General features: G+C 37.3%; 2 protein-coding genes across 2 annotated transcripts in view; both read left to right on the top strand.

Moving 5' to 3' along the window:
• Positions 1-18652, top strand: part of NMU (neuromedin U) — a 36114-nt gene extending 17462 nt beyond the window's left edge. The window contains exons 4-10 of the mRNA XM_060013173.2: positions 4185-4244; positions 5665-5694; positions 5783-5833; positions 7419-7493; positions 10434-10487; positions 11084-11123; positions 18050-18652. Coding sequence (XP_059869156.2) covers positions 4185-4244; positions 5665-5694; positions 5783-5833; positions 7419-7493; positions 10434-10487; positions 11084-11119 — 306 coding nt within the window. The 3' untranslated portion in view covers positions 11120-11123; positions 18050-18652. The remainder of the gene's footprint in view (positions 1-4184; positions 4245-5664; positions 5695-5782; positions 5834-7418; positions 7494-10433; positions 10488-11083; positions 11124-18049) is intronic.
• A 1241-nt stretch (positions 18653-19893) lies between these two features.
• Positions 19894-26513, top strand: part of PDCL2 (phosducin like 2) — a 47580-nt gene continuing 40960 nt past the window's right edge. The window contains exon 1 of the mRNA XM_060011743.1: positions 19894-20057. Within this exon, the coding sequence (XP_059867726.1) occupies positions 20052-20057 (6 nt within the window). The 5' untranslated portion in view covers positions 19894-20051. The remainder of the gene's footprint in view (positions 20058-26513) is intronic.

A 26513-nucleotide genomic window follows, 5' to 3' on the forward strand; every position in this document is an offset into this window, starting at 1 on the left:
CTGGCGTAAGTGTTTGGCCCACTCCTCTGGTGGTGTTGAGTGCAGGGAGCACGCTCTGTACCCTGCTTTTGCTCCCCACACCCTGTTTTTGGCCCCCAGCTCTTCAGAAGTGGCAGTAAGGTTTTTTGGTCTGTTTGTATCTTTTTGTTCATAATTTGCCCCAACTGTGCATACACTCAGTTATTTTTAGTCCCACATGGTTTCTTTCTATTTTGTTGGTCAAGGAGAGGTCTGTCCAGGTTCCCGCCTTGCAGCACTGCAGCAAAGGGTCCCATGTCCCAGCAGTCTCAGAAACACGAGCAGTGGGAAACAAGTGTGTCCTTCTTACACGTCTCTACTGGACGCTGCTCCCTCTGTCTGCAGCTCTGTCTCTGAGTGCAGGTGTAGCAGTGTTAGGCTTGGTGTCTTAACTTTCTTAATCAGCATCACTAAGCCTCCTGAACAGAGGAGAGGGCTCAGCAGAGGCTCTTGGCTCAACCCTCTCAACACAGTCAGCTGTGTGGCTGGGGCGAACCCCTACATGGTCTGGCCAGGGCGCGATGCCTGTCCTTCACGTAGTCCTTCCAGAATGTCATCCTGGCCAGTGTGGAGAAGCAGCCCTTCTCCTGCCTCGACCGGTTCCTCAGCCTGCAGAGGATCACTTGCAGCAAGTTAGAGGCATTAAGTGATAAAGCAAGACCAGAATCATAATAGACAACATTTATGAATGATATTTCAAATTGCTTGAGGAGCATTGACGGATATATAACATGTGGTGGATATTAATCAGCACACAAGCTTTTGCATTACATTGGAAATTCAGGAACACCCTCAGAATCACTTTTATGTCTTCAAAATTAAAAGGATGAATTTTAAAGCACTCATCTAAACACCATCAAGGTAAACTAAGCTTTTATTGGATTTGGAGGCTGTACCTTTTGAGGAGAGCTTTGTAAATTTACTATGAAACCTTTTACACTAACTGATACCATTTTTTAAAAATCGTTAATTTCCTGTTAACTATTATTATATTATGTATGTGATTATCTGAATATTTCTTCAAAACATTTTTACCAAATAGAAAATAAAGGCTCTTTAAAAGTTCCACAAATAAAAAATAAAATATTAAAAATCTCATATGAGAAAAATCCTTAAAGAATAGTTGTAGCTCAGTGAATAATGGCTTCATGTAAAAAGCTGCTGGAGAAAATGCAATTTGTTTTGAAACTTTTTCTGTCAAACTTCAGTCTTGTTGCCAAGCCTCAGCTGGCTTAGAAGCTGTTTTCTAAGGAGACACTCATATCACTAAATTTATTCTTCTTTGAGTTAAGAGACACGTGGTATCACTAGATTTTTAAAAAAATTATTTTGTATTTTTTCAGCATTTCTAGATGGGCCATAAGAGGAAGTTTCAGGGATTTATTTCTAGATTTTTCTGGGGGTGAGCTGCATACCCAGTCCTGAAGGGAAAAAGTGAGAAAAGATGTATCAGTGTTCACGCTCTACTTTTTCTCTCATCCAACTCCCAACCGTAGGCTTAACAGTCAATACCAGTGCAACACAGGGATACCTGTAGATCAGACGACCTAGCCGTGTGTAGTATTGGGCAAGTGACAGTCTCTTAGAATCTCACTTGCTTTATATGTGAGAATAACAGTTCCCATCCTGTATATGTCAAGCTGTGTTTTAAAGACAAAGTGTGGATTATGTATATGAAAATGTTTGATAATTTATTGAAATACTACTTAAATATGAGCCATTTAATACTATTAATAAATATCCCAACAATTTGCATTGGGCAGGCAAACAAATAGAAGAGAACAAAGCAGGCCTTTGACATGCTAGGTGGGATGCTCAGAGACGCTGTTTCATGACTCCAACTGTATCCCTAAACTATAGCCAATCCTGTTAAACGTGCTGTTGTTCAAAGGGTGAGGATCTTGCTGGCCCTGAGCAATCCTTTATGACACGTCTTCTGAATTAGCAGTAACTGCAGTTGTTAAATCAAGCTTTACAGGTCACACATTTTTCAGCGCTACTATTGTTAACTAATTGCTCTGTATGTGGCACTGTGCTAAGAGCTTTACCTACGCGTAATCCTTCCAAGAATTCTGCGTTGATGTTGTCACCCCCGATTTACGGCTGCAGGAACTGAAGTTTAGAGAGGTTAGGTAACCCGCCCAAGGTCACACAGCTAATAAAGAGGAGAAATGGAATTTGCACTGCTCTGGAGTTGCAGGCCGCTCAACTCCACAGCCCTACCCCACTCCTACACGGTTTCAGCTCCTCATTATTTCCCATATGTATTTATTAAGTAATCAATTACTCCTGGTGTGACCATGCTGAATTCTGTGCAAGGTGGGTTTCGCCCCTGCTTGTCCAGTTGGGCTCCACCTCACCACACCCAGCTGGCTGCAAACCACAAGAGCCCTGCCCTGCTTCTGTGCTCAGGTGCTTTGAAAAACCTGACCCTGGGGTATGCAGTCAGCAGCCTGGAAGGGTGGGAACTCAGGTGCACCATACACGGCTTCTTCTCCTCCAAACTCCCATTGTTTGCGAGCAATTGAAGGATTTTCAAATTAGCCAGTAATGAGTACTATTCAGCAAGGCTCACCACTTCGGCATGTAGATTCAGACTTTGCTGCAAGGTGGGAAGAATAATCCTTTTTTTGGCACTGCCTTAGTTACTCTCAGTCACAGAATTTCATAGAATTTTAGCAAATACTGAGAATTTTTTTTTTTTTTTTGAGGGGGGGCGTGTGTGGGCCTCTCACTCTTGTGGCCTCTCCCGTTGCGGAGCACAGGCTCCGGACGCGCAGGCTCAGCGGCCATGGCTCACGGGCCCAGCCGCTCCGCGGCATGTGGGATCTTCCCAGACCAGGGCACGAACCCGTGTCCCCTGCATCGGCAGGCGGACTCTCAACCACTGCGCCACCAAGGAAGCCCCCAATACTGAGAATTTTGTATCTGGACCCACAGTGGAAGCCTTAATCAGTGCATATAGACAATATGTAACTTTTTTTTTTTTTCCTCTTTGGAAGGAAGGTTTTACTTTTAGGAGCCAAGTTTTTGTCATGAGAGAAATCGAGGGATTCCAACAGAGTGTCAGTGGGCCACAAGGATTCTATTTGGTGTAGTTGTGTTTCAGGAAGGGGGACCCCTTCCAGGGCCCGAGAGTGGGCTCTTGTCTAACACTCGTAAATGAATTGTCCGAGGAAACACATGTGCTGACAAAGCAAGAGACTTTATTGGGAAGGGGAGCCCGGGCGGAGAGCAGCTGGGTAAAGGAACCAGGAGAACTGTTCTGCCACATGGCTTGCAGTCTCGGGTTTTATGGTCATGGGGCTAGTTTCCGGGTTATCTCTGGCCAATCACTCCGACTCAGGGTCCTTCCTGGTGGCGCGCGCATCACTCAGCCGAGATGGATTCCAGCGAGAAGGATACTGGGAGGTTGGTAGGACATATGTGTAACAGGGAAAAGCCAAATCTGACTACATGTTGGATCTGTTTGTTTTACTTTAACCTTTGCTTCCCATTGCTTTTGTTCAATAAAAGGATGTTGTCTCTACATAATGGCCTGCCTCGGGGAACCCTGCCCCTCTGCCTGAATGTTAAACCAAAGTGCCTTTGTTCAGGGAAACATCCAGACCCTGTCCACCTGTGGATGGCTGCAAGAAAGAAGAAATTAACACATCCCCTCCGTCAGGCTGGCCATTCCAGGGGTTATTGCAAAACGTATGGCCTTTTTACTTCCTAATCTCCTCCCCGTCTCTGTGCTATAAAAGAAACTGGCATCCAAACCACGATAAGATGCTTATTTTGAGACATTAGTCTGCCAGCTTTCCAAATAAAGTCGTATTCCTTGCCTCAACACCTCGTCTCCGATTTATTGGCCTGTTGTGCGGCAAGCGGAGCGAGCTTGGACTCAGTAACATATGGACTGGAGTCTCTTCTCTCCTTTTGACCTTTCCTGAATTCTTCCGGTTGGTACTAGCTTGTTAGTTCCACATTCTTACCAGGACCTCCTGTTGTAAGATAACTCATGCAAGTGGTTACTGTGGTGCCTGGCCAGGGCGGGCAGTTTCGGTCAGTGGTTCTCCTAACGGTTGGAATGTCCTTGTGATCCTAACATTTTATGGTTATCTCTTCTATGCAAATGATGATAACGCAGAAGCATGGCCTATATATCTTCCCATTTCCATTAGGCATCCAATGCATTGGAGGAGCTTTGCTTCATAATTATGGGGACTCTACCAAAGCCCCAGGTAAGGTTCAAATAGTGTTTAATTTGTAGGCAAAAAAAATTGCTCAGTGGTATCTTGGATTTCCTCCTGGAAGAAAATATACCCAATTTAGGAAGCATGCCAAGAGGAACTAGAAGAGCATAAATTGACTTTGGATAAGAAGCAAATACTTCAGTTTCTTTGATGCCTGAGAATTTAGGGTTATATTAATGGAGTTTGCAGTCATCTAATTGGAAAATGGTATGTCCCCTTCAAGTATAAGATGTGTTCTAGTTCTGATGAGGGAAATTTGAGGTCATTTTGGCTCTTTCTCTCTTCTTGAATCATACTACAATTGGAGAACAGATGCATTTTTCTAAGCCCAGAGGTTAGGACAGTGTACTTTGTCAGAGAGGACATTAAGAATGCAAAAAAAGCAAACTATATTGTCAATGTCGGTTTGAAAATTATATTCTTACTGTGATGTCTCGGTTTTTATTAAAATTATTATTTGATTCTTGTGTGAGAACTTTTTGTCCCAAAGTGAGGCAATGGGAACTTGAAAAGTGGCATGAGGTACCATACCTCAGTTATGTTCTGTATCTTATAGGTAAAGTAATTTTAAAATTACCTTATTAAGGATAAGAGCCTTAGATTTAGAATGTATTTTTCATTAGCAGTTTAACCTATGATCACCGGTTTGGTCTGACTTCCATGACTTTCACATACGGTAATTCAAAGAAAACTTGATATTTTTAAAGCATAAATGTTTTCTTAAACTAAATAAGTGTTTACAACTGTATTTTTCCCAATGTTTTTAATAGTGACATTTTCCAAAACACTTAATTGAGTTTTTTCCTAATTAAGAGAAAATAAATGGCAATGGTGTTTATCCATGAGTTTCTATTTATTTTAAAAGCAAATGAGAAAAAAAAGAACAACAAAAAAGGAATGATATGTCTTGTCCTTAAAGACAGATTTTTGTAGGGAGAGAGGACTATAAAAAAGTTTATGGAAGAAAGCAAAAATAACTGATAATCTTGTTCTTTCATGATAACAACTACAAATATTTTGATGTGATTCCTTCTAGTCTTTTTCCCTGAATTTTCTATCATGTGATCATATCACTATTTCCTATTCCACCACTACTGAACATTTAGGATGTTTCTAGTTATTCACTCTTATGAATAATGCTGTAGTGAAGATCTTTGTTCATACTTTTATTTATAAACATACTTTTATTTATAAAGCTTTGGATTAATTGCCCATTTATTTTTAGGGTAATATATGCTTAACCAATTGCAGTCTTATGTTTTATGTATAACATATGTGTCATATATTTTAAAAATTATATAATATAATCTTATAATAAATTATAAATTTTAAGCTATACATTTATATTATACATATTACGATTTTCTAATATAATATAATGACATTTCTATATCTCTCTTTTCAATAGGAAACAGATGAAAAAGATAATACCAAAAGGGTAAGGTTATTTCCATAAATATATACATTAGAAAATAATCAAGGAAACCACTAATTATCTATAGTAAAGCTCACTATTTTTTTAACAGTTCTTATTTCATTATTCGAAGACACAAAAGTTGGCCAATTCAAATGCTGTGGTAAGTTGTAGAATTACTTCTTATTAGTAATCACTAGTATTTTTTTAAACCTGTTTTTGCAGTTTATCTTAATAGAGTAGATCAAAATTCATGTTTTTTTCTTTAAAAGTTTACATGTGGGTGAACAAATGGAATTCAATATTTATTATACATTTATTTTATATCTCAATAACTACAAGTATATTAAATTCATTCAATTATTCATTCAACAATTATTTACTGGGTATCTACTATGTGCCAAGCACAAGTCTAGGTACTAGAAATATAGCAGTAAATGTCATGCAACTTACATTTTAGAGGAAAGAAAAGCAAATGATTAAATAAAACATATTGTTTTAGATGGTGATTAGTGCAAGGGAAAAACAGACTTATGCAAAGTCATTTTAAGAATTATTTTAAAAGATGATTGTCAAAAATGTATTTAAATATAACTAGAAATACCACTTGTATTCCTAAGAGCTCCTTATTTGTAACTAGGCACTTAATTTGAGAATTTACTCTCTAAGATTAGCCAGATACCAATAACTTGAATTCATTTTACTTCTAAATTGTGTAGTTTTAGTGGTAGTTTTTCTTTTTGTATGCATGGATTTTTAAAATGCTAACCAATCTACTTTGGTGTTTCAATCTAGAATACTTAATAATTACTTGACTATAATATTCTTTCTAAGCTTGTGACTCACTACCATGGACCAATATATGAAACGAGGAGCATAGTATATTTTAAACATGTGTTTACCTGTGGGAAAGTAACTGTAACCATAAACTCAGTTTTAAATGTTTATCCTGTTGAATATTCTTACATGTGAGGAGTTGAAAGTTAGGTTATACTGGCTTCAAATGAAATAGGAGTTGAATTGATTAACAAATAACCACTATATGGGGCTTATAGTAGTCCATTTGATGAATGAATTTAATATTTGTGAGAAGGTTCAATTGAAGTCATGCCTTTCAAATGAAACTGTTATCAGGTAGCCGCATGTCTCAAATGTGCTTTCATTTTCTTCTGCTCGGCATCTTTACATCTTGAGAAAATGCATCTTAGTCACATTTTTCACTAGCAATGACACATTGCCATTTTTTTGTGTCTCCTGTTGTACTGTTCCACATGTTCAATTTAAATGAAATATATATTTTATAAAGAAGGTTACTAGATGTGTGTACAGTATAATCTTCCAGATAAAAATGTTCATGATGGAAAACTGATTCTCACAGAGTTGGTTTCATGTGTCCCAAATCATTCTGAGTAAGTCTGGAAACAGACAGACAGCTTTTTTGCTTCTCAAAGATGCAGGTGGGTGCTCTTGTTGGCTGCTGCAGATGGCACTCAGGCCCTCAGGAAAGAGCATCGTCAATAGAATGACCAAGGTCCCAGCATAAAACTGGAACTTTTTTTCCATCTCTTGGTTATTCTCCACAGCTCTTTGAAATGCTCACAAAGGACTGTCTTACGTCACATCTTTCTTGTTCTTTTTTGTCTGGAGCAAGGATGGTGGGTAAAAACAAAAGCAAATAGGAAGCCGTCTTTATGCCCAATGCTGAGAAACCTCTGTGCTCATCACGTGTGTGTGTTCATGTCTCTCAGTCATCTGTCCTGCATCCGCTGCTGCAGCTCGTTCCACAACTGCATGAGAGAAGAATGAAGAGGTTCAAAGTGGACGTATGTAACAAAAACTGCATGCTTGCTTCGCCACTCTGTGTGTGGCAGCCCTTTCTGTTCATTCTCTGTGGTGGTGGTTTATAAGATCTTCTTCTGGGTAAGCCTCATGTAACACCCAGGTAGCCTACAGAAGAGCATCTGTTCGCAGAAGTGTTTTCACACTCAGGAAGAAGAGAACTGTCCTCCTCCCCATTATATGTCCCTTCTAAGCCAGGTTGTGGGCAGTGAGGAAAACCGGGATTAGACTTCCTTCCAAGGGCCGTGCCCCTCCCAGTGAGGAAACCTATTCATTTTTGGTTTAAGAAAGGACATGGCAGCGTGCCTAGTCATTAGATAGGAATAGGAGAAAAGATCAAGGACCATTTACTGCCCCTCTGTGTACAGGTCGGCAGATGGCTGGAATGACAAGCTTTCTATCCAGGTATTAAAGCATTAACAAGAGTAAGGCTCATGAAGTATTATAAATATATCAGACATTAAACGTAGGTATTTAGTTTTTTCCACAGTTAACAAAAATATGGCCCAAACTCAGTGTCTGTGTTTAAGATGAACATAACTAAGAGGAACATAAATGAGTTAACACATTTTAAACTAGAAACTGTGGCATTTTTATTGTCCTTTGAAAAGAATCCTAACTCTTTCAATGATGAAAGTTTCTAGGCATTATTTTTAAGTAATGCCTTACATTGTTGGAATGCCTTATAGTTTTTAGTCTTATAGGATCTCATTTTATTCTTTTGACAACTCTGTTGGCACTTAACAAGTATTGTTATCCCCAGTTTATAAAAAGGAACACAACTCAGAATAGTTAAAGGAGTTTCCCAAGATCATAGTAGTAAGTGGGACTAGAGATTATAACAATCTCTTGACTTCCAGTCTAGGCAAATATTCTTTTTTCACTATGCTGTTTCCTTTGTAGTCTAATCTTGAATATTTCTATTATTTTACTGTTAAACTTTTTCTTAATTTAAATACCATATTAATTTTATTCTACTACCAAAAGTTTGCAAATACTTTTAAAAACACATACAGTTTAGGCAAATAAATTCATCAAAATTTATTTTTATGATCACTATTTCCTCCCTAAATCCTTCACATCGTTGAACTAAGCTTCCATCATGGAAGACAATACTGCTGCCAACGTTAATGAGAAATGTAAGAGGAACTGTAGTAGCCCCTTAAAATTTTAGAATTTCCAATATGAAAAAAATCAAATCAGTTTTCATCAAACTTTCTAGAAGTAATATATGCTTTTTTGAATTAACTTTTACGTTGTGAAGTGTCTTCCCGACTTATGAATAGTGTAAGATTTCAATTTAAAGATCCAGTTTCTTAAAATACACCAGCAAGTTATTAGTTTACTACAACACTTCAGTGTTAGTATTTGCAAAATCAAAGCTACTCAGTATTGTGGGCGGTTTGGTACTTTATCTAAATGTTCCACCTTGAGTGAGACTATCTATATTTACAGATAACTATATAGAAGTGTGAACTCTGACTTAGTAGTAATATCTTGTTGGACAAATGATAGCTCTTAAAAGTAATTTGCAGCAAGCCAGGTTTTCTAGGAATCTCTAAGAGAAAAAAATGTAAAACATGAATTTTAGAAAATTACAGTAAAGTATTAATTTTGCTGGGCCTAAGTCACCTAATTTTAAACCATATTTTTGATAGTGAAATATTTTGGGTTCTTAAATAAAATGAGTTTTCAGATTTTAGTGCATTCAAACCCTTTTCTTACATGTTCTTTGCTAGACATCCTCACTTCCATCCCCACATGTTTTTCAGCTCTACCACCCAAATTCTTTTATATACTGTTCTATCTCCAATAAGACTAAAAAGACCTGTATGTTTGAGTTTGAAATTTTTAAATTTGGGCACATTTTAAGTTACATCTGTCCCACTTTTCTTTTTTTCTGTGTAATATAAAAAACACAGCTGTTCTTATATAACCATATAAAGTTCTTATGTGTACATTTTTAAATATTAAAAATTTCAATCTTTAAAGTAATTTGGGGGCATTTAATAATCAGGATGAGAATTAGATATAGAATGTTGAGAATTTAAGATACATTTGTTGTAAAGAAGGGATTTTAGAATTTTAATAGATGTCAGGGCCATTTCTTAGAATCTAAAAATGTGATTGTACTTATATTATGGAATACTTGAAAAAGGTCTTGATGACAAATTTCATATAATTGCTGTCCTGATACTTTTATAACTTGCTATTGAAAATAGGAAGCTATAAGAAACAACTTTATGGAAATCATAAAATGTTAAATATTTTTTTCCATTAACTTTGAAATGAAATATTTTGAGAAAAGAAACACTTCAAAATACATGCATTATGAATAATCAGTTTGTTCCTATTTGGTTTTTTTTTCATTACCATTTCTGTTAATATAATTTTATTGGGAAAAATCTCTTCTGAAGTCTCATTGAATAAATATAGTTTACCAAATTTGTCCCTCAATTTCAATTTAAATTTCTATAGATATATTATGTATTTTAGCTATGACACAATTCTGTTTTATATTTTTGCCTGTTCATGTGTTAGCACATACAATATGTATTGTAAAGAAATCATTTCATTCTAACAAACTACTGAGGGGAGATTTTAAATATAGTTAATTATCTATGAAATGTCCTCTGCCTACTTATTGATGAATATATGTACAACTGACAAATTTCATGAAAATAGTATCTGTTAGACTAATAAGGAAATTACCTTAAAATACAACACGCTGATGATATTGCTAGTATCACTGAAAATTCTTCCAGTAGAGATACAAAAATTACTTATTGATATGAATTATATACTCAAGTCCTTGATTCCCTCATTGTTTAATTATGATAGCTGAAAATAACTATACTCTCAAGAAGCATTTGCACTTATTTTTACTGTTGTTTGATTTGTAATGCCCTCATTTTCTCTTCCAGGAAGAATTCCATGGTCCTATTATAGACCAAAGTAGAGGATTCTTTTTATTCAGGGTATGCACATACTATATTTTTTAAAAAATCCATCAACATTGAAAAATGCTTTCACTGTGCATTTCTTTACATTAACTCATAAGTTTTAATTAAGTTTTATAGTTTATCTAAAGATATTTGACAGCAAGTGTTACAGTCTGAGATTCACTTCTGTCGCCACCTTATTGCCTTAATATCATGGCATCTCTGATCTCTTCTCTAATCCACTACTCATGTTTGTAAATACCCCAAATGACATTCACCTATTTCACAGTTTAGTTCCATAACATTTCATGTAGGAAATGAGTGTCTGAAAGATGTATTACTCTTTAAGTTCTAATGAAATATTTAGCTAAAGAAATATTAGCCAATGAAATATTTAGCTAAGCAATTACAACTTTATTATAAAGTCTAAGGAGAGCTACATGGTAAGATTTGCATTTTGGAAACTAATTCTAACAATAAATTGGAGGAGAATGGACTGAAAGAAGGAGGAAAATAACAGATATAGATAAGGAAGAAATAATACCACTCAACGAGATCATTAGGCTGCTTTCTATGAAAATTAACTTCTCTCCTTAGTTACATTGATTTGTTTCTCACTTATTATTTTCCAGCCACGCAATGGAAGAAGGTCAGAAGGTTACATTTAAAATGGTATGTGCATCACAATTCAACCCAGTTTGAAAATTTCTGTCATTTTCAGATCTTCACAAGTTAACCTATGCTCAGTTTATTTCTATTATTTGATTGCATGTGTACATTAATATTCTATATAAATACTGCAAATATAGAGGCTGTGAGGACTTCATATGATGTAAAATGCTAGTATTTTAGGGCCAGATTTGCTTTGCCCATGTCATGCATTCCTCACACTATGTCACAATAGTTGTCATCAGTTTTGCAGACACTGACCTAATCATCATTTACTGTGCAAGTAGAATGTGTCAGGGATCATGTTCTTATTTTGGTAATCAGTGTCCACAATAGTGGGCCATAACTTACAGACTGGATGCATTTCTGACTTCCAAATGACCTATATTCAAAGATTCTTTATAAGAGCTGTGATTTACCATTTCCAGAGAACTAAGAAAATGTGGAAAGACATGAAAGCATGACTTCTACTTTGGGACTCCCAGAGTTTCCACCTCAATGCTGGAGATACAGTAGACACTTAGTAGCTATTGAATGGCCCTACACATTTAATAAATATGTTAATCTTAATATCTTATTAGGCTATGAATTTTAAAATTAAATGCAAATGCACATTGATAAATTTACACCACAGAAATAAAACTATATTCTACTAACTGTATGTAATCCTCAATGCAGATTCTATGCTGAACATATTTTTGCAAATATTTCATTCATATAATTTATCTCAACCCTTTAATACATACATATTTAGCTTAAGAATGTAAAATTCTTAATATTTTCTCATAGAAACGAAAATCAAAACACGTTATTTCCAACTAAAGAAGATAACACCAAAATTATACAATATCTAGAAAATGAAGATAATGAAAACACTACACGTTAAAACTTATGAGACTCTGACAAAACCATATTTAGTGGAAAATTTAAGGCTTTAAACACTATCAAGCAAGAAAAAGTGAGTGAATTAGGAATTTGTCATTAAGTTAAAAAGAACAACAAGGTGAACCTCAGGAAAGCAGAGGAAGAAAATTATAAAATGAAAGATGAAATTAATTAATTATAAAATAGTAGAATACAACAATTGGTAAATAAACCAAAAATCTTATTCTTTATAAAAAATGAAATAAACTATCCTAATTTTCCTAGCCTAATCAATGAAAAGAAGAAACCATAAATATACAAAAATACAAATGAAAAGAGGGAAATTAAAACAGATACAGAAGAAATGGGAATCATAAGAGTTCTTTTCAAATCTCTGTGCCTATCAGTTTGAAAACCTAGATAAAATGGAGAATATACAATACAGTAGACACTACCAAAATTGACCTCAGAAAAAAGAAAAAAATATTCTAAGCATACTGATGGCCTTGGAAAAAAAATCGAGAGTGTTATCTAGAAACTCTCCCCTCAAGAGTACTAGGACCAGGAATTTCGGATTTTTCTAGCTCAGAGAAGGAAGAAAAATTTCAAAATATTTTTATGAAGTCAGCAAATACTAATACCAAAACCTTACAAAGTTAGCATAAGAAAGGAAGCTGTAGGTCAATCCTGTTTATAAATATCAATGCAAACATTTAAAAGAAATATTAGTAAATAGTATTCAGCAATACATTGAAAGAATTATATGACCCCATGAAGTGAAGTTCATTCCAGCAACTAAGATGGTTCAATATCAGGGAGTCTATGAAAATATTTTCACCATTAAAAGAAAAATTACACAATCAACCCAGTACAGGCATACCTCCATTTTATTGCGCTTTGCTTTATTGTGCCTCACAGATATTATGTTTTTTATAGTTTGAAGGTTTGTGACAACCCTGTGTTGAGCAGTTCTATCAGTGTTGTTTTTTCCAAAAGCATTTGCTCATTTCGTGTCTTATGCCTCATTTTGGTAATTCTTAAAATATTTCAAACTTTTTCATTATCATTATATTCATTATGGTGATCTGTGATCAGTGATCTTTGACATTACGATTGAAATTGTTTTGGGGTGCCATGATCCACGCCCATGTAAGATGGCAAACTTAATTGATAAATATGTGTGTTCTGACTGCTCCACTGACCAGCCATTCCACGGTCACTCTCCCTCTCGTCAGGCCTCCCTATTCCCTGAGACACAAAAATATTTAAATTAGGCCAATTAATAATCCTACAATGGCCTCTAAGGTCTCAAGTAAAAGGAAGAGTTACACGTCTCTCATTTTAAATTGAAAGCTAGAAATGGTTACGCTTAGTGAGGAAGGCATGTCAAAAGCCGAGATAGGCCAAAAGCTAGGCCCCTTGTGCCAAACAGCCAAGTTGTGAATGCAAAGAAAAAGTTCTTGAAGGATATTAAAAGCGCTACTCCAGTGAACACGTGAATAAGAAATTGAAGTAGCCTTATTGCTGATATGGAGAACATTTCAGTGGTCTGGATAAAAGATCAAACCAGCCACAATGTTCCCTTGAGCCAAAGCCTAATCCAGAGCAAGGTCCTAACTCTCTTCAATTCTGTGAAGGCTGAGAGAGCTGAGGAAGCTGCAGAAGAAAAGTTTGAAGCTAGTAGAGGTTGTTTCATGAGATTCACGGAAAGAAGCTGTCTTCGTAGCGTAAAAGTTCAAGTTGAAGCAGTAAATGCTAATGTAGAAGCTGTAGCAGAATCCAGAAGATCTAGCTAAGATAATTAATGAAGGTGGCTACACTGAACAACAGATTTTCAATGTAGACAAAACCACCTTCTATTGAAAGAAGATGCCATCTAGGACTTCCAAAGCTAGAGAGGAGTCACTGCCTGGTTTCAAAGCTTTGAAGGACAAGCTGACTCTTGTTAGGAGCTAGCGCAGCTGGTGACTGTAAGTTGAAGCCAGTGCTCACTTACCATTCAGAAAACCCTAGGGCCCTTAAGAATTATGTTGAATCTACTCTGCCTGTGCTCTAAAAATGGAAAAACAAAAGCTAGATGACAGCATATCTTATGCAACAAAGTTTATTGACTATTTTAAGCCCAGTATCGAGACTTACGGCTCAGAAAAAAAGATTCCTTTCAAAATATTACTGCTCATTGACAGTGCATCTGGTCATCCAGGCACTCTGATGGAGATGTACAGCGAGATTGTTTTCAAGCCTCCTAACACAACATCCCATGGATCAAGGAATAATTCCTTCAAGTCTTATTATTTAAGAAATGCATTGTGTAAGGTGATAGCTACCATAGATAGTGATTCCTCCAGTGGATCTAGGCAAAGTATAATAAATTGAAAACCTTTCGGAAAGGGTTCATCATTCTAGATACCATTAAGAATATTTTTGATTCATAGGAAGAGGTTAAAATAACAGGAGTTTGGAAGAGCTGATTCTAAACCTCATGGATGACTTTGAGGGTTCAAGACTTCAGTGGAGGAAGTAACTACAGATGTGGTAGAAATAGCAAGAGAACTCGAATTAGAAGCGGAGCCTGAAGATGTGACTGAATTGCTATAATCTCATGATAAAACTTTAACAGATGAGCAGTTGCTTCTTATGGCTGAGCAAAGAAAGTGGTTTCTTGAGACGGAATCTACACCAGTGAAGATGCTGTAAAAATTGTTGAAATGACAACAATTTCAATGACAGAGATTTAGAATATTACATAAACTTAGTTGATAAAGCAGCAGCAGGGGGACTTCCGTGACGGTCCAGTGGTTAAGACTCCACACTTTCACTGCAGGGAGTGCAGGTCCGATCCCTGGTGGGAGACTAAGATCCTGCAGCCTAAAAGAAAAAAAAAAGCAGCAGCAGCAGCAGCAGGGTTTGAGAGGATTGACTCCAATTTTGAAAGAAGTTTTACTATGAGTAAAATGCCATCAAACAGCATTGCATGCTATCAGAGAAATTGTCCCTGAAAGGAAGAGTCAATCAATGTGGCAGACTTCATTGTTGTCTTATTTTAAGAAATTGTCACAGTCACCCCAGCCTTCAGCGACTAATACCCTGATCCCTCAGCAGCCATTAACATCTGGGCAAGACCCTCCACCAGCAAAGAGATTATGAATCTCTGAAGGCTCAGTTGATGGTTAGCAATTTTTAGCAATAAAGTATTTTTAAATTGAGGTATGTGCATTGGTCTTTTTAGACATAAAGCTACTGTGCACTTAATAAACTATTGTATAGTGTAAACATAACTTTTATATGCACCAGGAGACTAAAAAATTTGTATGACTTGCTTTATTGAGATATTCACTGGAACTGAACCTGCAGTATCTCTGAGGTATGCCTGTAGATGCTTTCAGTGAAGTTCCATGTCAATTTCTAATGTTTTCAAAGAAGATCCTGTAGAAAGAGATGAATCTTTATTAACAATATTTATATAATGGTCTGAAACAAAGTCAGTAGAAGACTTGATAGTAAAACATTTTAGAGTATTTCTATTAACATCAGAAACAAAACAAGGATGCTCTGTTCTCTTTTATTTCATATAGTTCTTATGCATTAGCCAACTCAGACAAGAAAGTAATAAAAGATATAAATATTGGAAAAGTGAAGAAAAAATTTTATGTTCTCATGGGGCATAATTATGAACTTGAATTTTTAAACTATATTTGGTATTAACTCATGTTTCAACAAAGGCTTGTTATGTTCACATCAAGAATATGAGCAGGGCTTCACTGGTGGCTCAGTGGTTAAGAATCTGCCTGCCATTGCAGGGGACACAGGTTCGAGCCCTGGTCCAATAAGATCCCACATGCTGCAGAGCAGCTAAGCCCGTGAGCCACAATTACTGAGCCTGTGCTCTGCAGCCCGTGAGCCACAACTACTGAAGCCTGCGTGCCACAACTACTGAAGCCCGCGTGCCTAGAGCCCGTGCTCTGCAATAAGAGAAGCCACTGCAATGAAAAGCCCGTGCACCACAACGAAGAGTAGCCCCTGCTCGCCACAACTAGAGAAAGCCCGTGTGCAGCAACAGAGACCCAACGCAGCCAAAAATAAATAAATAAATTTATTTTAAAAAAAGAATATGAACAATCATATTCCTAATTTTTCTTGTTTCAAGGAACTAAGAACAAAAAGTTAATGGAAAAGAACTGTATTTTATAATATTACAAATGTTGAGGCATTTTATAAAATGTGAACAAAAAATAGTTTAATACTAAATGGAAAAAATGTTTGATTTTAACACTAAACTAAGTGTTAGAGTGCTCATAAATGTGAAATGGAATTTAATCCATGATTTGATCAAGTTAGCAAAAAGTTCTCTCTGAAACTGAGAAAAATAGCTTTATTTGGATTGTTTCCAAAATTAGGGCCCACATATACTAATTCACTCAGGATTTCATTTTATCTTGTCAATAGAGAAACACTTCAATAATAATTTTTCTTTGTTTTTCTCATCTGATTATCTGAGATCTTACTCTGTCCTGGTGACTTATATTTATTTAGACTATGGTTAGATATAAAATAGGATGATTTAGTCACAAATACATGAGGAATAAATGCAACATATTCATAAATCTTATTGGCATCAATGAGCTTTAGGAAACTACTTTTATACAGTTAAGTAATTTTTGTAAAACTTTGGAAAATACTGGCATACAGAATAAGCATTTCATCAGAGAGAGATTAAATGATAATTAAAAATATGCAGATTGAAGTATAGCTGAGAAATACCTCAGATGTCAATTTTATCATACATGACAAAATATTTATAGAAATGTCTATATATAAAGGAAGTGTATATAGACTTGTATATATGCTCATTATATACATGCATTCATATACCCATTTATACTTGAATCTAAATTCAATTTTTTTTTAACAGAATGCCAACTATTTTCTGCAGAAACAATGCTATGGAATACAAGATGTACTGACATTTTTTTCTTCTGAAAAACAATCCTTGCTAAGTTTAACATGTTTGAGAATCCCTGTGTTGTAAGCATTCTCAGTAAAAGTTGATTGAGATTGAAATGTTTAATTTGTTGAAAATTTAAAAAGCATCTTAAAATATTTTTTCTTAGTGTTGTAATGATAGATAGTGTATAATAAAGCTGTGAATAATTATGTTCCTTAGATCCTTGAGGCTATTGATGGTACTCATATACAATGCTCTTTTGATATTTTTATTAAAGGCAGTCAGTAGAACTGAGTTTTAATGAGCGAATTTAGTTTATTCTATTTGGATTTCTTCAGTGACAAAATCACCAGCTCTTACAAAATACCAGGATACCAAATAGCTAACAATCTTAGAACATGAATACCAACTAAAACTATACTAGTTGGAGGATTTGGCCATGATCCATCCAATATTCCAATAAACAAGTTCTGATATATACACTGTAAAATAGATGTCTTATTGCTACTAACATAACAGGAGGCCAGCTTTTTCTACCAAGTAGTAGTATTAAGTTTATCTTTTTTTTTATTGGAATATAGTTGATTTACAATGTTGTGTTAGTTTCTGCTGTACAGCAAAGTGAGTCAGTTATACATATACATATATCCACTCTCTTTTAGATTCTTACCCCATATAGGTCATTACAGAGTATTGAGTAGAGTTCCCTATGCTATACAGTAGGTTCTTAGTTACCTAGTTGTTTCACCTTGCAGCATCTGAAAGGCAACCAGCCTTGTCCAAAAAGAATGCAGTCTTACTGGTAGAGAATCATGAACACAGTGGGTGAACTTTTTACATCAAATCAGTGTCTAGTGGGCACAATTAACCTCATATGGATGTTGAGATTCTCTCCCTTCAGGTTCCCCTGGGTTTTCCCTTCAGATTCCCCTGGATTTTCCCTTCTGACCTGGCCTCTTGGATAACAGCCTACTCTACCAGCCGGTTGCTGGCGGATTAGAGAAGGCTGGCTCTCTGTGTGGATAGGATTAGTTCTTACATTGTTCAGAGTACCTAACAAGCCTTTGTCTTACTAATGATGACCCCTGATTATAGCTTAAATTATGCCTTTTTCTAACAGAATCCCTGAATTTCACTTCTTGTCAACCCACGTGAAGAACATGAGAAAGAAGGAGCAGAAGAGAACAAAAAGTGTCTTCTTTAAAAAAATGAATTGCCTAGATGAGATGCAGACTTGAGACAGAGAATGTTGCCAGAGCTGCTCCAGGTCTTTGCTCAAAACCTGCCAACCCCCACTTTTAGCAAGAGTTAACATAAATCTTTAAAGGGTCCAGAAATAAAAAAGGAAGCTACAAACAAACAAACAAAAACCAGATGGATCCAGCTAGGACCAAGATGGTGACAGATCTGACCTCCAACAGACCCTGAATCTCATTATATGCTGATTTTACTACATTTGCATATTAAATGACACACCTACTGGTGGCCAAGACTGGATATTAAGGACCAAAAAAGGATAAAAAAGGGTGGCACTCCATTCCCTTGGGAAAAAACTCTGCCTCTTCCCCAGGAGACTAATGCATATGCCTCCCCATCATTAACCTCACTCCTTCTCCCTTTGTCTTTACTCTTTAAAATTAAAGCCCTCTGGACACGTGGGCAAGAAGTAGATCTGTGAACTTAGTTCCTGCTTCTCCATTCTTTGGCCACTGAATAAAGCTTGTGCTGCGTTGATCTCAGCTTTGGCTTCATTATTTGGCTGCTCGAATGTGAATGGAAAAAGAACCCTCCCCCCGCCAAGGCAGAGAGCCATTGCCCAGCTAGGGGCTGATCAGGGTCTATAGGACTTAATTCTGTAACAAAAGGGCTCTAAAGCTCTAAATGCATAGGCAGTGTTAGCTAGTGCTATGCACAGTAATTCAACTAGCCTGGATTTTAGATTGTCAAAATAAGAAAGGGAGTTGACTGCTAATTCAAGCAGCAGCTCCCAGGGCCTGTCAGGAATCTAGAGAGACTTGGGCCGCTTACATTTTGGGGGGCTCCCCTGCTATTAAAAAGAAGAAGGAGAAGAAGAAGAAAGAGGAGGAGTAGAAGGGGAATGAGGGAGGAAGGGGGGGAGGGGAGAGGAGGAGGAGGGGAATGAGAAAAAGAAGAAAACTTAACAAAACATGGTTACAAAAATAGTGTGATGTTTTAAAATATTTTATATTTAATATTAATATTTTACACACAAAACAAAACATATAGGCTATTAGGAGTGTACGATTTGTATTAACTGGGCACTACAGACCGAGTAGTCCAGTGCTGAGCCCAAGTTTAAAACTGTGTCACTAAAAACACTTTTTCTTCTTTTCCAAATCTTTTCGCATCTTTGTGACCATGGGTATAACCTTATTTGGCAATAACATCATGTTTTCCTCATGTTCCTGGCAGCTCCCAGTAAACACCCTTCCCTTCAACTAAACACCAAGGAACCAAACTGCCTAGGTTTCCTACCTAAAGTCTGAGCTTCTGTCTCCTAAAGCAATGGGTTTTTAAGGTGGTGGCAGAGAGCCATTTGAGAATCTGATGAAAGCTCTGGTCCTTAAATACCCCCCAAAATTTACACATACAACACAATTATGTGTGCATCGAGGGCTGGGGCTAGGCACCCCCTGAAGTCCATCCAAATATAGGCTATGGGTTCCACGTTAAGAACTTCTACTCTGAAGAGTTCTCTCCCCAGGATTTTGTTACTTCTCCATGAAGACAGGACTCAGGGATTGAACGGTGCCCGAGGCACGGAAACAACGCGTGATTTTGGAGGTGGTGGAGGGAAGGGTGGGAGGAATGCCGGCACCAGTATCGTGAACGGAAGAGGCGCTGCTTGGGATAAATGCCCAAGACCAGGTGCGTCAGTACCCACAGCCACCTCCTAGGCCACGCCTCCGCGTTGCCTGGCAACAGAGCTGCGCCAGGCGCACGTGCGTCAGAGGCCCTTGTTCTCCCGTCTCCCTCCCCGTGGGCAGTGGGAACAGCTAGGACCTCGGCGGGCTCCCCTGTGGCTTCGAGGGGACGTCGGAGCCAGGAGTCCCCGCCAGGAGTTAGACGACACCGGCGTGTGAGGGGCGAGGCGGAACACCATGCAGGTGGGAGTCGCAGCCTACGGCGAGCCTGGACACCCCGGCGGGGTCCCTGGCTGGGCCTGAGGCTGAGCACGATGGGGAGGGCGGCCTACAGGGGTTAGGTTCTAACATTTGTTTTCAGCTTGCGTCTCTGTCACGATTGGAGAGAAATTCAAATTACCTCTAGGATAACGCCGTTTTTTCAACACTCAAGAAAGACTTCCGTTTGTCGCTGGAGAAAGCCTTTGGATTGCGTTTCACACCTATATCCTGGAAATCTTACTGCTGCGCTATTTCTGACTTAAGAAATAGACCGTCAGCTTTAGCCCAAGTGTAATTAAATTTAAGTATCCTGCCCCACTACATTTTAAAAAGGTCAGAGAGGAAACCCTAATAAGTCGCATCTGTCTTGAGAAAGACCAGCTGTCCCTGGAGTTTCTCCTACCTGATCACAAAAACTCTGTTAAACTTCCATTAATTCGTAAGAAGGTTGCTCCTCTATCTAAAGCTGCATTATTAAGCAGAAGGCTGTGCTTTTATTTCCTTTTTTTAATCAGAGTAAAATTCTCATTTCGAACTTCAGAAAAGCTTCTTCCCACCTGCTATCTCAGATTAAAACCACTGTGATTTTTCTAGTTTTACATATTTAATTTTGGAAATCGTTTATGCTGTATCATTTATTAGGATATTTTGAACACAAACTACATATAATTTTAAAGGATATTCCTTCTGTGTTAATAATAGATTCCTAGCAAGTGCATTTTATTCCCTATGTAAAAACATTGCAAATTTTTCCTGATTTTTGTCTGCTCTTCAAGAAATAGGCTGAAATGTAATTGAGAGTAGAGACGACAGCATATTAATCTTTGTTCATTTATTTATTCATTGATTTATTCAGTGCTTATGTGTAGTTGTGGACTTGTTCTGAAAGAGCTTACTGTGGGGGAATAAGAGAGAGTCAGATATAACTGTCATGATAAATGCCATAATACCTTTATCAAATAGATTGCGGTGCCTATTTCTACTTCTCTTATTACAATTTCATAGATAATTTCTAAAAGTGAAGGGAAGATCAGAGTATAGAGCATTTACTATTAACTCCCATTGCAACTAACTCCCAGATCAGTTAAGGAAGAGCAGTCACGGAGAGGTATGAATAAAACCATAAGTATGTGATATCATGAATATCAAGAAAGAGTGTTTTAACAAGAAGAGAATGACACACTCTCCCCAGTTCTGCCTAAGAGATCAAATACAATGAAAATCCATTGAAAATAACAATATGGAGCTCATAGGTGAGCTTAGAACAGTTTTGAAAGGGCTGTTGGAGGTAGAAGCCAAATTGGAGTAGGTTGAAGAGTGAATGGGAGGTGGAAGTGGTTACAGCATATATAGACAATTATTTTATGAAGTCTGAGTAGGAAGGAGAAAAGAGAGATAGGGTGGTAGGGGGTGCAAAGTGCAGGGAGGGTTTTTTAAAAAGGTGACTGCTGGATTTTCTGATAATAGAGGGCTCAGTTATTTGGACCAACTCTCCTGCTGAAAACAAGTAAAAATGCTGGCTAGAATGTAAAACCTATCTCCTTAAAAGCATCAGAGATAACGTGATAGTAAACGATGAGACCAAAATCAAAGGGAAAGTGGAAAAGCAGGTGAATGGATTTCCAGAGCTTTAAAGCCAGTTTTACCACAAGGCCATCTTAGCAATCTGCAGTTCTTCCCGGATGTAATCACTGGGTGATGAGGAATCAAAGGGTATGGTCCATGAAAGCATGAGAAACTAATAGGAGTGTGAACCAGGTATAAACCCATGTCTAGAGGAATTCAGGGAAGGTCATCTTGATGCCTAGTGGAGCAGGGGAGAAAAAGAAAAGCAGTACAACCTATCCCCAAGAAGGTGTGGCTCAAGAGAGCTCTCACATAGATTGCAACCTAAGGCATATTGTCTGGGTGATCCAACAAACTTCAAACTGTGAATTTGATATAAATTAGTTATATACTGTAGTGCTCGTAAATACCTGGAAGAAATAGCAAACCCTCGTGCAGGAAGACATCTTTATGTTAGAATTCATGGAGATAAGTTTTCAAGGACATCAAGCAGAAATCAGTCAAAAGTAACCAAGGGAACAGGGCACAAGGGAACAGGGTACAAGGGAACAGGGCACAAGGGAACAGGGCACAAGGGAACAGGGCACTATGAGTATGAACCAACAAAAACAGACTTGCAGAGACTTCAGTTATCTGAATGATCAGAAACAGGTATAAAATAACTATGCTTATTATGTTTAAAAAAACGAAAGACCAAATTGAAATTATCTTCAAAGAGTAGGAGACTGTAAAAAGTGACCATAAAATTTGATGAAGACATTTCTATACACTACAATGAATAATAAGAAAGGAAATTAAGAAAACAATTCCATGTATAATTGCATCAAAAAGAATAAAATACTCAGGAATAAACATAAACAGGGAGGCAAGAGACTTGTACACTGAAAACTACAAAATGTTGCTGATAGGATCAGTGTCCTTATAAGAAGAGGAAGAGACACTAGAGCATGCTCTCTCTCTTTGCACACACACAGAGGAAAGGCTATGTGAGCACACAACAAGAAGATGGCCTCCTGCAAACTAGGAGAAGAGTTCTCACCAGTAGCAACCCTGCTGGCACCTTGATCTTAGACTTCCAGCCTCCAGAATTGTGAGAAAATAAATTTCTATTTAAGTCACCTGGTCTGTGATATTCTGTTATGGCATCCCAAGCAGACTAACACAGGCTGATTGGGTGTCCTCAAAACACGGCAACTGGTTTCCCCCCAGAGCAAGTGATGAGAGAGACTGAGAGGAAAAAGCAGCAGCAGTGCCTTTTGTGGCTTGGTCTTAGAAATCACGTAGTGTCACTTCTATCATATTTTCAGTTTATTAGAAGTGAGACAGCAGGTTCAGCGTATACTCAATGGAAGTGGGTTAAGCTTCAACTCTCAAAAAGGTGCATGAAAGAATTTGTGAATATATTTTAAAATTATCACAATAGTTTAAAAGAAGATTAGATATAGTTGAGGGCGTTTTACAATCATATGGCATGGGGTGGCAGAAAACTGCCATTTTAATAGAGATGTTGGAGGGCAAAATCCTGGGCTGGTAGAGTGGTGGGAGAATCGTGAGGAAGTCTCAGAAAGGAAATTAACACAGAAGGGATGATCCTTAAATTCTGCATATAAAATCCACACAAATCCTTATTTGTCAGCCAAACTCCATATATATATAGGAGGTCCCAAGATGCCTGGCAAAAAGCAGCCATTAGAAGGTCAAAGAACTGAACTGATCTGAGGTTTTGGCTGCTGCCCATTTCAACTGAGGTAGTTTGATGTTTGAGTCCAACGAAGTTAACTGCCTTCAAGTATGAAAATCAACATACTTTAGAGGAACATAAAAAAATCATAAATTTCTATGATGTATCGTCCTGAATGTCTAGTATGCAATAAAAATTATATAAGCAAAAAGAAAAAGAATGAAAAGCCATATTCAAAATGTGACTCGTATTCAAAAGCAAAGCAAGCAATGGAAACAAATCCTGACACTATCCAGATGTTGATATTAGCAAATGAAGAATTTAAAGCAGCTATTATAAATATATTCAAGGACTTAAAGGAAAATGAATTAACAGTTGGAGAATCATAACAGAGAAATAGAAACAGTAATAAAACAAATGGAAATTCTTTTTTTTTTTTACATCTTTATTGGAGTATAATTACTTTACAATGGTGTGTTAGTTTCCGCTTTATAACAAAGTGAATCAGTTATACATATACATATGTTCCTACATCGCTTCCCTCTTGCGTCTCCCTCCCTCCCACCCTCCCTATCCCACCCCTCTAGGTGGTCACAAACCACCGAGCTGATCTCCCTGTGCTATGTGGCTGCTTCCCACTAGCTATCTATTTTACGTTTGGTAGTGTATATATGTCCCTATGTATGTCTCTAGTCCCTATGTCCCTATGTCTCTAGTAGGTCTGTGTCTTTATTCCTGTATTACCCCTAGGTTCTTCATGACACTTTTCCCCCTATATTCCATATATATGTGCTAGCATACGGTATTTGTCTTTCTCTTTATGACTTACTTCACTCTGTATGACAGACTCTAGGTCCATCCACCTCACTACAAATAACTCAATTTCGTTTCTTTTTATGGCTGAGTAATATTCCATTGTATATATCTGCCACATCTTCTTTATCCATTCATCCGATGATGGGCACTTAAGTTGTTTCCATCTCCAGGCTATTGTAAATAGAGCTGCAATGCACATTTTGGTATATGACTCTTTTTGAACTATGGTTTTCTCAGGGTATATTCCCAGTAGTGGGATTGCTGGGTCATATGGTAGTTTTATTTGCGGTTTTTTAAGGAACCTCCATACTGTTTTCCATAGTGGCTGTACCAATTCACATTCCCACCAGCAGTGCAAGAGTGTTCCCTTTTCTCCACACGCTCTCCAGCATTTATTGTTTCTAGATTTTTTGATGATGGCCATTCTGACTGGTGTGAGATGATATCTCATTGTAGTTTTGATTTGCATTTCTCTAATTAATGATGTTGAGCATTCTATAATGTGTTTGTTGGCAGTCTGTATGTCTTCTTGGGAGAAATGTCTATTTTGGTCTTCTGCCCATTTTTGGATTGGGTTGATTGTTTTTTTGTTTTTGACCTGCATGAGCTGCTTATAAAGTTTGGAGATTTGTCAGTTGCTTCATTTGCAAATATTTTCTCCCATTCTGAGGGTTGTCTTTTGGTCTTGTTTATGGTTTCCTTTGCTGTACAAAAGTTTTGAAGTTTCATTAGGTCCCATTTGTTTATTTTTGTTTTTATTTCCATTTCTCTAGGACGTGGGTCAAAAAGGATCTTGCGGTGATTTATGTCATAGAGTGTTCTGCCTATGTTTTCCTCTAAGAGTTTGATAGTTTCTGGCCTTACATTTAGGTCTTAAATCCATTTTGGGCTTATTTTTGTGTATGGTGTCAGGGATTGATCTAATCTCATACTTTTACATGTACGTGTCCAGTTTTCCCAGCACCACTTATTGAAGAGGCTGTCCTTTCTCCACTGTACATTCCTGCCTCCTTTATCAAAGATAAGTTGACCATATGTGCGTGGGTTTATCTCTGGGCTTTCTATCCTTTTCCATTGATCTATATTTCTGTTTCTGTGCCAGTACCATACTGTCTTGATTACTGTAGCTTTGTAGTATAGTCTGAAGTCAGGGAGCCTGATTCCTCCAGCTCCGTTTTTCTTTCTCAAGATTGCTTTGGCTATTCGGGGTCTTTTGTGTTTCCATGCAAATTGTGAAATTTTTTGTTCTAGTTCTGTGAAAAATGCCATTGGTAGTTTGATAGGGATTGCATTGAATCTGTAGATTGCTTTGGGTAGTAGAGTCATTTTCACAATGTTGATTCTTCCAATCCAAGAACATGGTATATCTCTCCATCTATTTTTATCATCTTTAATTTCTTTCATCAGTGTCTTATAATTTTCTGCATACAGGTCTTTTGTCTCCTTAGGTAGGTTTATTCCTAGATATTTTATTCCTTTTCTTGCAGTGGTAAATGGGAGTGTTTTCTTGATTTCACTTTCAGATTTTTCATCAGTAGTGTATAGGAATGCCAGAGATTACTGTGCGTTAATTTTGTATCCTGCTACTTTACCAAATTCATTGATTAGCTCTAGTAGTTTTTTGGTAGCATCTTTAGGATTCTCAATGTATAGTATCATGTCATCTGCAAACAGTGACAGCTTTACTTCTTCTTTTCCTATTTGGATTCCTTTTATTTCCTTTTCTTCTCTGATTGCTGTGGCTAAAACTTCCAAAACTATGTTGAATAAGAGTGGTGAGAGTGGGCAACCTTGTCTTGTTCCTGATCTTAGTGGAAATGCTTTCAGTTTTTCACCATTGAGGATGATGTTGGCTGTAGGTTTGTCATATATGGCCTTTATTATGTTGAGGAAAGTTCCCTCTGTGCCTACTTTCTCCAGGGTTTTTATTATAAATGGTTGTTGAATTTTGTCAAAAGCTTTCTCTGCATCTATTGAGATGATCATATGCTTTTTCTCCTTCCATTTGTTGATATGGGGTATCACGTTGATTGATTTGCGTATATTGAAGAATCCTTGCATTCCTGGAATAAATCCCACTTTATCATGGTGTATGATCCTTTTAATGTGCTGTTGGATTCTCTCTGCTAGTATTTTTGCATCTGTGTTCATCAGTGATATTGGCCTGTAGTTTCCTTTCTTCGTGACATCCTTGTATGGTTTTGGTATCAGGGTGATGGTGGCCCCGTAGAATGAATTGGGAAGTGTTCTTCTCTCTGCTATATTTTGGAAGAGTTTGAGAAGGTTAGGTGTTAGCTCTTCTCTAAATGTTTGATAGAATTCGCCTGTGAAGCCATCTGGTCCTGGGCCATTGTTTGTTGGAAGATTTTTAATCA

The sequence above is a fragment of the Delphinus delphis genome, chromosome 5, assembly GCF_949987515.2.
Source record: "Delphinus delphis chromosome 5, mDelDel1.2, whole genome shotgun sequence".
NCBI lineage: Eukaryota > Metazoa > Chordata > Mammalia > Artiodactyla > Delphinidae > Delphinus > Delphinus delphis.